This window comes from Euprymna scolopes, chromosome 30 (genome assembly GCF_053919585.1).
Source record: "Euprymna scolopes isolate OS-2025 chromosome 30, ASM5391958v1, whole genome shotgun sequence".
NCBI lineage: Eukaryota > Metazoa > Mollusca > Cephalopoda > Sepiida > Sepiolidae > Euprymna > Euprymna scolopes.
Genome location: NC_136511.1, coordinates 46,540,975 through 46,557,540, shown reverse-complemented (window position 1 = coordinate 46,557,540; position 16,566 = coordinate 46,540,975). Strand labels below are relative to the sequence as shown.

At 33.4% G+C, this 16,566-nt stretch overlaps 1 protein-coding gene across 2 annotated transcripts in view; it reads right to left on the bottom strand.

Annotated features, from left to right (window-relative positions):
- LOC145254787 (coiled-coil alpha-helical rod protein 1-like) overlaps nucleotides 1-16,566 on the bottom strand; it is a 93,794-nt gene that overhangs the window by 37,140 nt on the left and 40,088 nt on the right. For both annotated transcript variants that reach the window (XM_080113573.1, XM_080113574.1), the window contains exons 10-13: nucleotides 15,346-15,456; nucleotides 11,292-11,398; nucleotides 8,051-8,163; nucleotides 5,018-5,126 (exon numbers count right to left, since the gene is read on the bottom strand). In XM_080113573.1, coding sequence (XP_079969699.1) covers nucleotides 5,018-5,126; nucleotides 8,051-8,163; nucleotides 11,292-11,398; nucleotides 15,346-15,456 — 440 coding nt within the window. The remainder of the gene's footprint in view (nucleotides 1-5,017; nucleotides 5,127-8,050; nucleotides 8,164-11,291; nucleotides 11,399-15,345; nucleotides 15,457-16,566) is intronic.

Here is a 16,566-nt window from a genome sequence, read left to right as displayed (position 1 = left end):
ACTACGATATGGTTGTCCTCAAGTCTAACGTAAATAAGTTCTTGATGAGCCGTTCCATATAAGTTATCAAATTTACCAAATTTTCATTACTAATGATTACTATATTGTCCAATTTCTACTGTACACTCTTTAACCCTTATCCTTGAGTGGCCTCTTGGCCTTGATAATGTGGTGATGCCTATGTAAAAAAAAAAAAAAAAACTCCAGCCACAATCGAGAATTGAAATAATCCCTGGTCGTAAAAATAAGCAAACTGAACATCAAGTAGCATTACAAGTTGATTTTTTTCTTTTTAGATAATTGTTATTTTATCAACTTGCATGAAAAGAGATATGTAAAAGATGCTTAAAACCGTTTGAATTATGCAAATACCAGTTTAAAAGTTATGAGAATTCTAAGTGTCAAAATTTATGCTTTTCCATGGACATTTTTCTTTAGAAAAAGTGGGCTAAATTACAAACCTCAACATTTCAAGAAATTCAGTAATTTTGCCACCATTTATATATATTTTCAAGCTATTCTGATAAAACTTGGCACTCTTATGTAAAATTGTGTGCTCTTTCTGATTATGCAGTCAAATCTGATGTATCTCTTTATCATAAACCATGAATTATAAATTAAGATGTACAAATTTCAATTTTTTTTAAACTGGCGCATGGTATCATACAGTGGGTGTCTGTTCATAAACAAAACTAAGTATTATACTGGTATTTAAATACAGCTTTATTAAGAGTAGGTATTTTTCTGCCTCCCAACAAAAGGAGAGCTTAATCTGGGGTGTAGCCATTGAATGCCTAAAATGCATTCATGGCCAGTAAAAGAAAAAAATTGAGTCAATATGAATTAATCTCAGAAATAAATCGAAGAAAATTTTTCATATAAATTTTGGATTTCTGTAAAAGATGGAAATTCCCATAGTCAACCAGAACTTATGTATTTTGGGACCAGTCGAATTTTCAAATTTATAATTCCTCTATCTGGCCCAAAATATACCCCTATTTTTTAAGATGCAACCATAAATCGTACTCTACATGAATCCTCGATGTAGCTTTCACAGTACCAAGACACCAGGAATCCTGATAAACAACAACTATATATTCACCAGTCGATGGTAATTTTCGTCATTTCTAATCTGTTGTTTTACTGAAAATTCAACTGTGTAAACAAAGAAATAAAAAGGTAATTTTTTACCTTGTTTCCACCTTAACATTTAAAATGATTACTTCTATCGGTTTTAGGGTATGCTGAAAACGAATATCGCATTTAAATTTTCTGCAAATAAGTAGTTTTCCGGCTATTAAGCAATGTCATTTATTATGTTATCACTAGTGGCCATCTTGGTATGCACAAGCGTGCAAACGCAACCCCGAGAGACTATGCGCAAACACATGTACCAAGATGCCCACCAGCAATAATATGACACTATTGGTGTCATGAATGCATGCAGCGAGGTGCATATTGCGGTGAGAGGGGGCGTTTGACCGGACGGGATGGAGTGAAGGAGTGCAGAGAAATGCAAAACCTTAGCTAGGAAAATGGGACCAGCCACCGATGTGTCATTGTGAGCTTGTTGGAGGCAAAGCAGATGTTGGTTTTTCAAATAGAGGAAGAGAGGGCAGAAGAGGGGGTGTGTCTGATAGGGAAAAAACAGAAATGTCTATGGGATTTTGTCAGAAAGAGAAAAAACAAATAATAATTGTTTTTATCTCATTGTCGTTATATATCTGCTAACATGAAAGGTTGTTTTTAAAACGTCTATTGAGAGGTATGAAGAAATCTAGAGATCCTTAGCTGATTAAGGCTGACAACTTAGAATGGGGGTCAAGGGTCGTCACCAAGCATTGTTCGACCTGGAATGACTAATCACTCCTAATTTTATAATAAGTAAAAACCTCAGTGCAAGTGGGGGTTGAAGTTTGGTAGAGATAAGCTCTAAGAGGGAGAAAGAAAGGATGTTTGTGACCATTCTCTGAAGGAGAGGTGGGGAAAAGGGGTTGGATTTAGAAAAAGGAATTCTAAAAAGAGGAGAGTCATAGCCAGCAAACTGAACGGCTGGGCTGGTAAAGCGCTCCCGATTTGGGAGCCCTCAGGGCCTGATGTTATGTTAACTAGCCTGTGTTAATGGGAAATCTGTGACTTTACTGGTCTGGTTTTACATCGTTTCACTGCTATAGTCAGTCACCTCAATTTAGACAGTAGCTGTTATGAAATAATGAAATTAATAGATAGTTTGTTATTGTTATAAACCGGAGTTCTGTTTGTTTGTGGTGAGGACTCTTCATTTTGCAGCAAGCCGCAAGGACCAGCGGAGTGATTGATGTACCCGGAGATTACCTACACAGGGTAGGAGACGATTCGATCAAGAGGCAAAGCGCCCCACCATGAAAACACAGTGGGTGAAGACGATCAACAGACCAACTTGTGATGGGACAATGTACGATCGAAAGAACATCTGTCATATCGGGTGAAATCCGACGAGTTTAAGGACACCTGGTGTGGTTGGTATGGCATCAGTGCACGTTATAAATAACATAAAAAATGACATAATATCCAGAAAGCTACTTATTTGCGGAAAAATTGAAATGCGATATTCTTTTTCAGCATACCCGAAAACCTTAGGAGGTAGTCATTTTAAAGAAAATGTTAAGGTGGAAACAAAGTAAAAATTTATAAATGCATCACAATGAAATTCTTTATTGAACCGCTTAATCATGTTATTATTGTTATTATTTAGATATCTTCAGGTTGTTTTACAGAATTGAAAAAATGATTTTGACAATGAGTTAAAAATAAAAAACTATACAAAATTAGAAACCCATTGTTTTAAAAGCGTTAAAAACAATAAAATAGCATTGTTTGAAAATAAAATTTGAAAAACTTGAAAATAACTTTTTTAAATTGACTCAGAATAAAAAATGACTAGTAAAACAAACACATTTTTAAGAGAATACTTTAGTCAGCTCAGCGTCGGTCAGTGCATTAGCGCACAGCAAGCCGTTTTCCCGTTAAGCGGATTTGAATTTCTATAAAAGATAACATTTTAAAGAAATTTCCGCACAACTAATAATTATCAAATATTTACATATTATACATGAAAATAATTCTGAAACTATTATCTATATAAAAATGGATGATACATGCCGATTTATCTGATCAATTTTGTCAACTTTGCTTGGTCGTAACTTTGCTTCCTGTGGTCGTAAAAATATAAATCAAAGTCCACTAGAGATGGACTTCTATGTTTATATAGCCTGTAAAATTTCAGCTATATCCAATCAAATTTGACCCCGCGCACATGTATCCAAACGTAACGTATGAAATGTAGACATTGAAAAAACAGTTTCCCTTTTTGCTGTTGTCATTTTTTACAGTTTTTTTTATTTTTAACTTGGGGAAGAATAAAAGAAAAATAAATTAACATCATTGGAATGCTTATTTCATTCTCTTTCCATCAATGTAGTTATTTTAAAAATTGATCCACAAATAAAAAAGATATGACTTGTTGAAGCACATTAGGTATGTAATATTGCCGATGTCCACGAAAATACAGCATATGCTTGTAATGCTACATCAAGCCAAACAAATCACTGCAAACAATCCACGACGGACAACATATTTTTTAATATAGATTTTCCTGAATTTTGATATTGACCAAAGTAAACTATATCTGTGAAAGTTATTTTAGTATTTCTAACTTATAGTAATTTATTATCTCCCTTAGATCATTTATTTTAATGTAAAATAGTCTTGTTACTTTACTTTTGTTTACAAATAAATTTATTTTCTTTTTATAACTGCATTCTGTTTTCCTTTCCACTCTTTTTTTTATTTAAATAATATATGTGTTGCTGTGAATATCTCTAGACACACAAACACATAACACAGGCAAATCTCCTTTATATAATATTCTTTGAGGAATGAGTTAGCATTTCCTTTACAAATTAATACATAAAATGGCTGAAAAACACGCCCCCCCTCCCACACGAAATCTGGCTCAATTGACCCTGAACAAATGAATATTTGTCTTTTTTTAATTTTTGATATTATTCATTAGGCAATGCTGATCAAGAAAATACCAACTTTGTGGGTGGTTGTTTTGTATTTTTTTTTTTTTACTTTTTGCTGGACATATGCACATACACAGACACAGAAACAGAAGATCGCTCCAGCTAAAAAGAGGGTCGCGCCACTATTATCAGGAGAGGATTATAAAGGCTTGATGACTAATGCTTTTAAGAACATGAGTGGTCTAAGCAATGATTGCAAGTGCAGATTCTGCCACACAGAAGCAGAGTATGTGAGCTATCCAACTGTAAGGTTCTGCTGCGCAATGGCAAGTACACAACGTGACACGATGAAGTGTGTAAATATCTCAACTGGACAATCTGTTAAAAAGTTGAATATCGAATGCAGCAGCAAGTCCTCGGAACATGTTTACCAGAAAGAACAGTTGGAAATAAGTCATGCACCATCCACTATAACTATGCAATCCATACAGCTATGTACCTAGAAAACAAAGCCATAAAACCTGACATAGTGACATGGGACAAGAAGGAGAAAGAAACAACCTTAGTAGAAGTTAGTGTCTCCAATGATGCTGGATTAAACAGAGCTGAGAGAGAAAAGATAACGAAATACCAAGGTCTTATGTATGACACGAAAAGAAACTGGAATCTTAGGAAGATCTCTATCATTCCAGTAATTATCAGAGCAACTGGACTCATGAAAAAGAATTTTAAAAACTACCTGGTAAATATAGCCAGCGAACCAAGTGCAAGAGAGATTCAAACAATTGCACTCAAAGGAACGGTCAGAATCCTAAAAAGATCTCTCGGTTGGAATATATAAGATAACAGGTGAATGTTTGCATCTAGTAGGATGCCCCATCCCCAGCTTGAACAAACTAAGAAAATTAAAAAAAAAAAAAAGACAATTGTTCTTTATATAATTGAAAAACAAAAAAAAAATGTAGGCCAATTATGTTTGATGAAATAATAATGGCATCAATTTTACTGACTCATCATCTAATAATTGTGAAGATTCTTCCGTGCTCTCTTCCATGGCAACTTCTGTCGGCTGCTGCTTTTGATCAAGTTTCGACATATATTTCTGCCGAGCAATAATATCTGAAAAAAAAAAAAAAAAACATTTGAAAGAGCATGTTATCGGCAAATTTTCTTTAGAACATTTTTTTTTTTTTTTACTTGGGAATCACCACTTATAAAGGCCCAAAGCCACACGAAGATAAAGGTTAATGAATGTAAGATGGTGGTGTAGTAATCGTTAATGGTGTAAACAGGGTAGAATTTGGTTATTTATGGTGACGTGTTAACACAAACGTGTTTATATTGGATTTGAAGGCTATCATGTTGTATTCAACCAGGTGGCAGGCCAGCAGAACAGAGTTCCACAGGGCAGAAGTTCTGGGGAAGAAGCTTTGTTCATGGAATCTGCGTTTAGATTTAGGCACAGATAGACAATGGGGAAAACTGTCAATAGTGGTCAAGTGTTTTTGGCAAGGGGAGATCATAGGTTGGCGTTCAGTTGAGCCCTTGCCATGAAAATAAAGATCGAGCAGAGACAGATTCGCAACGTCTCTTCTGTGGGAAAGAGGTTGCAGGAAATTGTGCCAGTCTAAAGTTGTTGTTCACTTCCGATGCTAGTCACAGTATCAGTCACATTATTTTAATTAGTGTTGTACCACAAGAATAAAATTGCAATTTCAGTTGAAAAACAATTAACAAAGGTTTATTCATTTTTTAGTTAAAATCATTTTCTTAGGTTGAACAGCAGACTTGAAAAATGAGATTTTGGGGCCAACCAAATTAAAACATAAGTCCAATAAACAATACTTTAGCTAAACGATCCAAGGACTAATTTTGCCCTGAGAGACGCACACTTGATCACCAACTCCCAAAAATAAAATCAACTGCCTGCATCACGCCCAGAGGGTCAGCTCTATCCTGTTCATAGGCTGGAATATATGTACTTTCGACCAGAAATTCTAAAGTTTTGGTCTTTTTCTTAGTCACTCTAGACTGGTCAGCTCATTCTCAATCAACCACTCTGAGATGGACCACTTAATATGATGGCTAGCCTTATCCATGAACACCAAACGCACAGTACCTAGGGGGTTTTTATTTAAATGCTGCCCACATCAGCATTATTTGGCACAAGGCCTGGAAAGTGGGATACCCGCAGGCTCCCCTAAAGGAGGGGCACTCCTGCAATTTTAAAAATTGCCTGAGTAAACCCCGTTGGCATTCCCCGGTCGGGGCGCCTCAGGCAGCAAGCAATAAACTTGCCCCACTGATAAGAAATTTTATTTCAAGTAAATGTTTAAGAATTTGACAGAAAGATACACTTGAAGAAGATCAGAGGTTACATCTACTGAAACATATTATTTGGATTTATTGAACTACTATTCTTATCTTGAGTGTGAATTTTCATGTTTCGGTCGACATAACCTCCAACCTTCTTCAGGTATATCTTGTCCTAAGTAATTCGCAATTGTATTTTTCGGTCACCCACACTGAGAATTGAACCTTCAACCTTCAGGAGATTATGACTTTCAGAATTGATTTTTTCCAACTACTTTAACCACTATGCCACAAGTTCTGGCAGACAATTCTAGTATGAGTGTGTGACCTCTTCCCTTTGGTTACCTGCATGCAATTTATTTCCTCATCTTTCTATCACTCTTTGCTACACTGTATACACCTGTTAGCATTGTCCACCGATAACACCAATCAGTTATCTTTTAAAAGTCAAACGGCGCACACTTCATAACATCTCAAACGTTAGTTTCCTTTTAGTGATCCTTCTGATTGTTTACGTAACATGTCCGGATATGCTGACGATGATGCAATCCATATTTTGTTTTAAGTATCGGGTGGGGGTGGGGTTCAAATCTGTGCCAATCATATTCACTTACTTTGTAATACCATTCAGAAAGGTTATGGGTAAAATAACAACTTGTGTTCAATGAATCGATCCTGCTAAGTATTGTTTGTCGGCATTACATAACCCAAAAAGGGTTCACATGTCACAAAACAGACACACCCAACCAAATCGTACTGAGTTGATTTTGGTGACAATCGTTTTGAGAGCAATAAAACAATGAATACCTTCATATTTCTAAAGAAAAATGTTTTGGTTTTGTTTCTTGTAAATTTTGATTAGATTTTGTTATCTTATTTTTTATTAATTTGATATAATTGCTTTTTGTAGGTCTCACAAAGTTAAGCAACGTTGAGCCTGGCCAGTACCAGATGGGTGACTATTTGGGAAGGCTAGGCACTGTATGTACCTTCTGGGAAGGTTGGGTGTGGGACCAGCCCCCCTCCCCCCCCCCCCCCGTTAAAAAGAACTTCTCGCTACAAAAACATCTACAAAAGTTGTAGATGATCTATGCCCCCCCCCAGGGGCTCAAGGGCTATGGAATGGAATAAGATAATACCCAAGTTCTGTTTTTTTTTTCTTTATTTTTTTTTTCTTTTATTAAAATATCATATTTAACCATATTTTACAACCGAGCAACGCCGGGCGCATCCCTGCTAGTCTTTTTGAAAAGCAGAGTGTGTGACCTCTTCACTTTGGTTACCTGCATGCAATTTCTTTCTTCATCTTTCTATCACTCTTTGCTACACTGTATACACCTGTTAGCATTGTCCACCGATAACACCAATCAGTTATCATTTAAAGGTCCAAAGGCACACACTTATAACATCGCAAATGTTAGTTTCCTTTTTGCGATCCTCCAACTTTTAAAGCGTTACAATATTTAAATATTTAAAACTGAAATAAATGATATATATTTTACTATTCAAATTTTCGTATTTCATTCATCCAATCCATTTCTTTCCTTTCGCGAAAGATATGAAGAAAATAACATATGGATAGGTAGATATACATATGTACACTCACACACACGTGTATGTGTGTGTGAGTGTGACTCTTTAAGATAAGAACAGTATTTTCAAGAATCCAAATATCATATCAATCCTCATCTCAAAAATGGCAAAACATGACAATATTTATTATCACTTACTTTGTAAGAGTAACACTCGACTGGCCGCAAAACTGATCCTCTGCTCAAATGAAGCCACTTGTTTATTGATAGTTTCAAACTGATGAAATTGCTCCTGCAATTTGGAATTAACGCTGGAAACGATCAAATAAAAATTTGCTTTACGATGTGAGAAAAACACGTTAATAAATTTGGTGTTTATTTAGAATTAATCGAAAAAAAAAAAATTACAGAAAAATCTTTATGCTGTACATACTCGTCAGGGAACAAAGATGTCATATTCCAAAAATCATGTAAATTGACCAAGTAGATTTTTAATTAAGAAAATCAAATTTCATAATTTTCATCAATGAAAAAAGTTTTAATTATTTTGAATACAAACAAAATCTGTCATTGAATTGAATTGTTGCCCTTGAATTTCGGCAAATTTAAAACAATATAGGCACTCCCAGCACCCCCCCACCTTGTTTCCTCATAAAATTTGATTTTCTTAATTAGATAAAAAAAAAAAAAAACCTATAATTTATTTTTATTTAATTATTTATGGACTATAATCCTCATCTTCTAGTTGTCGTTGTTTCATGTTTCGGCCAGTTATCCCTCTGAACTTCGTCAGGTGGTTAATCACGACAGGATAGAAATGTCAAATCTCCAAACTGCATCCATAGCAATTACTGCCTTCCATAGTTGTTGTCGCCTCACCACGGACAACAACAACTATGGAAAGCAGTAATTGCTATGGATGAAGTTTGGAGATTCAACATTCCTATCCCATCGTAGTTAACCACCTGACGAAGGACAGAGGAATAACTGGCTGAAATGTTTGGAAACAAAAACAACAACTAAAAGATAAGAATAATAGTCCACAAATAATTAAAAATAAAATAAAATGATACAAATTACTCATCTCAAAAAGAATTCCAAATTAATTTCAATAAAAAAAACCTACTTGACCAATTTACATAATTTTTGGAATATGATATTTTCATTCTGTGATGAGTATGTATATCATAAGAATTTCTATGTATTTTTGTTTTTTTAATCAAGTGTAATTCGACATAAGCACTATAAATTTTTTAAAAACTGCATGCATAAAATCAGTTAAGTATACATCATGGAGGTGTGTGAATGCAAAAATAAAACAACAGAAAGAAAGCATAGATTAAGGTTTCAAATAGAATACATCAAAATATAAATAAAACAGAGTGTGCGTGTGTGAAAATATTTAACCAATAAACTCTTAAACTACTGGTCACATAACACTGAAATTAACAGGAAATAGTAATCACATACCAAGGAAGGTTTATAACAAGTAAAATTTTTGTTTGGATGGATGAATAATGCGCACAGAAATATGTCATCAACTTAAAATGCAAAATGTTCATTTCAACTTGGCAACATATTTCTATTACCTTGCACATACACAAATCTATATATATAAAAGCGAAAATGTGTGTATGTATGTTCGCTTTTGGTGTATGTCCAAGAAAGGCTTTTTTCAGAGAAGCGGTGGGTCGGCTCACAAGTTTTTAAAACTTTTTATATCACATACAAATCATAATATCTCCAAATTAACACGGAGCTTGCCTGTCTATTTAATTTGCTCGACTTCAGAAAGATAAATATTCAACAGTTTTCGCTCGCCGCATGTGGATTAGACTTTTTCGTATAATAAAAGCGACACTAATTCTGGAGGTATTTTTCCGGTCGCCATCACCGGAAATGTCCGAAAGCAATCAGCTTTGATCAATGTGGAAATATTTTCTTATATCAAACAATTGCTATTCAATTTGGACAAGGGAGCTGGTCCCCCACCCCTCCACCAACATCTTGGGAAAATAAAAATAAAAAAAGCGTTCCTGCAGTAAATGAGATACTATCCCGCAGTCAAAGTTGATCTCATTAAGTCATTAAAACGTGCACCTACCAAATCTAAGTAATTAAATAAATTCAAACATGTTTGCATTAGTATCTCGCGGTGGGCCAATGGTTAACGTCGCACGTTTTTTTTTCACATTTTAACTTCCAACTTCGCCTCAAGGGTTCGGGTTCAAACCTCATACTCACCTACCAAAACTTTTTTCTTTTATTTTAAACCCCCCCCCCCCCCGGAGTTTTGATTTACCTCCAAACACCAGGGCAACGCCGGGTACCCCCCGCTAGGTCATTCATAATTTGAAGTAGTTTAATTTTAAATCTTTCTTATCTCTGTCAATAGCTCATATGGTAGAGAATGCGAATGGAAAGCTAAATGTTTTGGTTTCGATTCTAGCTGATAGTACCCAAGTCATTTTTTTTAATTTTTGAAATTAGTACTACGTATTAGGTACAATATAATATTCAATAGAGAATTGGCTCTGTAATAATAAATACAAAATCTGCATGAATTAAAATATATTTAAGCATATTTTACACACATGCAATGCCGGGTGCCCCCCTGCTAGTTTTTAATATAGAGAGAATTCTGGACAAGTACCATATGTTTTACTAATAAATTTGATTTGGTAGCATATTATACTGAAGTATTTGTGAACTGAGAGTATCCTATACCTCTACAAGGCCACCATTCACCCATGTATGGAGTATTGTTGCTACATCTGGGCTGGTGCATCTACCATTAATCTCTGCCTCTTGGATAGGGTCCAAAAAAGGGTCTGCGATCTAATAGGTCCCACTTTGTCAACTAGGCCCCAACCCCTGTCCAATCACTGCAATGTTGCATCCCTGTGCCTGTTTTACGAGTATTTTAATGGAATGTGCTCTGATGAACTCATTGTAGTTATGCCTCCTCGACATACATATCCGCTTAGCAACAAACCCACTTAGCAACAAAATCACACCCCTTCACCGTTGAGGTCCCTAAATGTCAGAAAGTTTTCTACTCTAATAGCTTCTTCCCTAGAATGACTAGACTTTGGAATTCCCTTCCTGCTACCTGCTTCCCTGACTGTACTGATATGCATAAGTACAAATGTAATGTAAACCAACACCTTGTTAATCTTCTTTCTTCGGCATGGTCCCAATTAGTAACCCCCCTTATATCTAAGTGGTGATATGCCTTATTCGAAGTGAAGGTGTTTAAAAAAAAAAAAAAAAGAAAGCATCTTCAGGGCTATATTGTTTTTTTTACTTTTTACTTTGAAGATTTTGTTTTCTTTCCATATATATAGCTACTCATTTAATACTCGCCAAGCACAATATCACTTAACTTTCATGATGCGCCAACATAATTATGTTGTATATATTTCTGGATAGGATTTACCTTAAAGTAAAATTCTTTAAACTCAACACCATTCCTTGATTTTTTGTTGCCTGATTGCTGAGTAAATCCAGCTGTTGTTTTGTGACCAGCAATTCATTTTCAAGTCTCTAAAAAATAAACGATAAAACATTATTTAATAATGCAAATCAATAACATCAGAGATGTTGATATCAACACATCCTGTGTTAGGGATACGTAAAAAAAATTTTTTAAACATACAGTAAGATCATATCCATGTATTCAAAAGACGTAGATCAAATGTTTTCATAAAAACAATACCTTACAATGCATACAGTTAAAGATGTGGATTCTCTGCGATGTTTCTTTGTTATTAGAATGAAATTGGAAAATCAAAATCTTGATTGGTTGGTTGGTTGTTTTTGTTTTACGGCATATCAACCCTTTTCGGGTTATTTAATGCCGAATCCAAAGATTTTGAAGAAAAAATTTTTGATAGAATATATTTGTTGTTTTCAAGTCTGTTTCTATTTAACCCATAGTTGGAACCCTAACAGGTACTACCACTCTGGGTTAGAGTGGACCTGGGAGCAATGGCAATTAAAGGGTGGCTCCACACTCCCTAAAGCCCACAAGCTGGGGCCTTACCATTGGATATAGTTTAAGGTCATATCCAGGACCCCCATTGAGGGACTTTTACCCTCTGCAGGGGGGCAGTCAGTGTATTCTAATGCCCCACCGACAGAGCCCAAAATCTTGAATTTCAAGTAGAACAAATGGTATCTAATTAATTGTCATGTCACAATAATGAACATATCCAAAAATTACGAAAAACGATAAGGTTAAAAATTAATTTTTAATGAAAATACTTTTCAAAGACAATTAGCAAAAATTGAGTTTTACTAAAAAAGGAAACTGAGGAATTCAACTCAGAAGAAGGGAGGTAAATGTTTTCTGAAAACTTTTAAAATGTTAGCATAACTCAATTTTTAGCTAATTGTTTTCAAAAACTGTTTTCATTAATAATTATTGGTTTTGGTAATTTTGGGATATGTTCATTACTGTGACATGACAATTAAGTAAAAACCGTTGGTTTTACTTTTACTTTACTTTTATTGTTCTCCAGTGTTTCTATTGTGAAGTGATTTATTTAAATGAAATATCGGAAAAGGACATTATTGAAAAGTATGCAATAAAAATTTACGAAATTATACAGTTAAAAATAACACAATTAGTCTTTATTTACACTTTAAAAAACAACATTTAAAAAAAATAAACGTTTTTATTTACATGTGAAATTTTTTCATATAAAATAAAAAATAAAAAATGATTAGAAAAACGTAATAAAATAAATAAAAAAGAGTACATGCACAGGGGAGATATAGACGTGAGAGAAAAAAACCAAAGGAACTGATTTGCCTTGTCATCACTTCTGGTGGCGCTGCACCAGAAGGTGTGAAATACATTATAACCAAATTATTATAATTATTATAACCAAATTTTTATAATTATTATAATTATTATAACCAAATTTTTATAATTATTATAATTATTATAACCAAATTTTTATAATTATTATAACCAAATTATTATAATTATTATAACCAAATTATTATAATTATTATAACCAAATTTTTATAATTACTATAATTATTATAACCAAATTTTTATAATTATTATAATTATTATAACCAAATTTTTATAATTATTATAATTATTATAACCAAATTTTTATAATTATTATAATTATTATAACCAAATTTTTATAATTATTATAACCAAATTATTATAATTATTATAACCAAATTATTATAATTATTATAACCAAATTTTTATAATTACTATAATTATTATAACCAAATTTTTATAATTATTATAATTATTATAACCAAATTTTTATAATTATTATAATTATTATAACCAAATTTTTATAATTATTATAATTATTATAACCAAATTTACTTATTATTGTATGACAACAAAAAAGAATCAGTGAAAAGTGCTCAATATTCTCCTAAATTAGATTGCATGAAGTACAAGGTAGATGTTAAAGGTTCTAATTCATTTAAAAAAATACTTTCACATCCCTTTAGCTTCCCCCGGTATCTTTTATGGAAATCACTCCATACAAGGCATGAAGCCACTGGATATAAAGAGCTAAAAAATATACTATTTCAAAATCAAAAACTAGATTATAACCCAGAAAACAGCAATTTGTCCCCCTTTGGAGCCTCTATGTAAATTTGCACAGTGTTGGTTTTGGTTGAATCTTTTTAGATCTGATTTTAGAATAAAAGCACATCATGTTTATATAGTTTCAAATCAGTCAGCAAACAGGGAGTAGAAAAGTGAATTTGTCACATAACATTTTTTTTTTTAGTTTTTTTAGATTTTTAAATTCTTGCAATTTCTCATCTTCAACCATCAATCCATAAAATAAAAACCATGGCATTAATTTCCAGAGGACAGTTAAAATTTTCCATAAAATCAAATCTATGAGTGCCAGAACATATTTAAATAAAAAAAATAAAAATACTATCCACATCACTATTTGTTGGTTTATCCTCTGTTGCCTGGTTGCTAAGTAACAATTGCTTTGTAACCAACATATTCATTTTGAAGTGTTTAGAAAAGAAAAAGACCAAATAAAAAGATATAACACCATTTAGGATTACAGATAAATCATTAAGATATAAAATATGCTACAAATATTTCGGATATTTCACGACTTTTTGGATATTTCACGACTTTTCAGATATTTCACGACTTTTCAGATATTTCATGACTTTTCAGATATTTCACGACTTTTCAGATATTTCACGACTTTTCGGATAATGTCTTCAGATGAATCTTATTGAAATCAGGAATCTTTACATCAAACTCAAGAACAGAACAGAAATTTCAAACAGAACCTTTATGGAATCCACAAAGTAGACTGTTCTTGTTTCATCACGCACAAAGAAGACTTACATAATTCTTAATTACATTCTTAAATCAGGTCCTGAACTGTCATCTAAGCTTCAGCCTCTGTCGCACCGACGAAATGTTGCATCCCTCTGCTTGTTCTACAGGTATTTTAGTGGTGAATGCTCTGACGAACTGCAAGCACTTGTGCCCCCACGACGTAAATACCCTCGACAAACTCAACAAGCAGCTAAATCCCACCCCTACACAATAGAGATCCCTAGATGTAAAAGAGCTTTCTACTCCAGTAGTTTCTTCCCCAGAACCGCTAGACTTTGAAATTCCCTTCCAGGTCCCTGCTTCCCCAACTGTACTGACATGCAGAAGTTCAAGTGTAACGTGAACCGACATCTTGCTGCCCAACTCCCTACATAGTACCCCAGTAGCTTATGTCCCTGATAGTAGCCCCCTACACCAAAGTGGCAATGTGCCTTGTTTGAGGTGAAAATGTAATAAAAATAATTTTTTAAAAATCTGTACTGGGGATTGAATCTTCAACCTCTAAGAGATTGTCACTTACAACTGATTATTATTTAACTGTGGTGCCCCGGTTCCATATCATTTTATTTTATCCATTTTCACACGCTAAGCTGTTTTTTTTTTTTTTTTTTTTTTTTTTTTTATTACATTTTCACCCCAAACAAGGAAAATTGCCACTTTGGTGTAGGGGGCTACTATCAGGGGCAACAACTACTGGGGTACTATGTAGGGATTTGGGCAGCAAGATGTCGGTTCACGTTACACTTGAACTTCTGCACGTCAGTACTGTTGGGGAAGCAGGGACCTGGAATGGAATTCCAGAATCTAGCGGTTCTGGGGAAGAAACTATTGGAGTAAAAAGATCTTTATATCTAGGGATCTCTACAGTGGGGGGGGGGGATTTAGCAGCCTGTCGGGTTTGTCAAGGGTGCTCACGTCGTGGGGGAACAAGTGATTGCAGTTCGTCAGAGCATTCACCACTAAAATACTTGTAGAAAAGGCAGAGGGATGCAACATTTCGTCGATGGGACAGAGGCTGAAGCTTAGATGCCAGTTCAGGGCCTATCAGGTTTGCGATTCTCTTTTGAACCTTGTCAAGGTGCCTAATATAAGTTATGCATTTGTTTTAGAATTAAAGAAAATGAATTCTTACATTGTTGTTATTGCTTGCAATATCTAATTGTGCCTGTTTGTCTGAGAGAGAATGACAAAGAATTTGGATCTGATTTTCAGCTGATTGTAACTGACCCTGCATACTTGACATCTGGAAATAGAAAAATAAAAAAATACAATTCACATATGATTAGAGAAATTGGTCACAGTTTTTTGGTAACATTATTTTTACAAGTTTAATTTGAAAATTTAGAAAAACCGGATAATGTATCATTTTTTTTATTAAATGATTAAATGCTTTTTTTCTTTTCTGGGACTTTTGTTTTGAAAACAACTTATTCCGAGAAGAAGGCTTAATGTTGTTTTCTTTTCATTTTGTTGATGATATTAAGTTGAATGTTAGTTGAATGATGAATATCATGAGAGGATTGAAACCGAATGAATTGAACAAACACTGATTACTTAAGAGACAAGTATTTTGTTCACATTGAATTTAAATAATCTGCAGGGAAACATTTCTGTTATACTGGGCTACACAGATGAGAAAAAAATAGTCCATGAAAATTCTGTTTGATGTAGTTGAGGTCGAAGATGAGTTCTTGCTGTAAATGTAGTAAAAATTGGATCTTAGTCAAGCGCCTTATATGGAATTAATTCATGTTTACTTTTAAAAGAAGAATATAACATAATGAAATGTAATACAAATAATTCCAAAAGAAAAACTTCAATGAATCCTGTATTCAAAACTTTAGGCATAACAGAAAAAATTCTAACTTGAACTCAGCAAAAAAAAAAAAACAGTGTGAGGCCAAAGTAGGTTCCAGATATGAAATACTTCCTATTACTTCCGATTTGGGTTAAAAATACAAGTTTACAATACAGAAGAAAAGTATTCAAACAGTTTCTATGATTTTGGAGGAATTGGTACCTATATTTTCTTTTTACAAAAATAATATTTTTTTCATTATAACAAATATTTAATGCAATTGTTTATTTCAGAAATATAAGATTTTTTTTGTAAAACAATTTTCTTTCACAAAAATAATTACTCACCAAGGTGATTTGATATTATTTAGAAAATATGAAAAGTTTAAATATTTAATGAAATTGTCAATTATAAAAATCACATATTTAAAACTATCACTAGAAGTTATATATGAAACTTGATTATTATAATCAATTTCATTAAATAATTTTAAGATAAAAATCACTTTCATTAAATATTTTCATAATTAAATGAAAAACATTTGAAAAAAAAAAA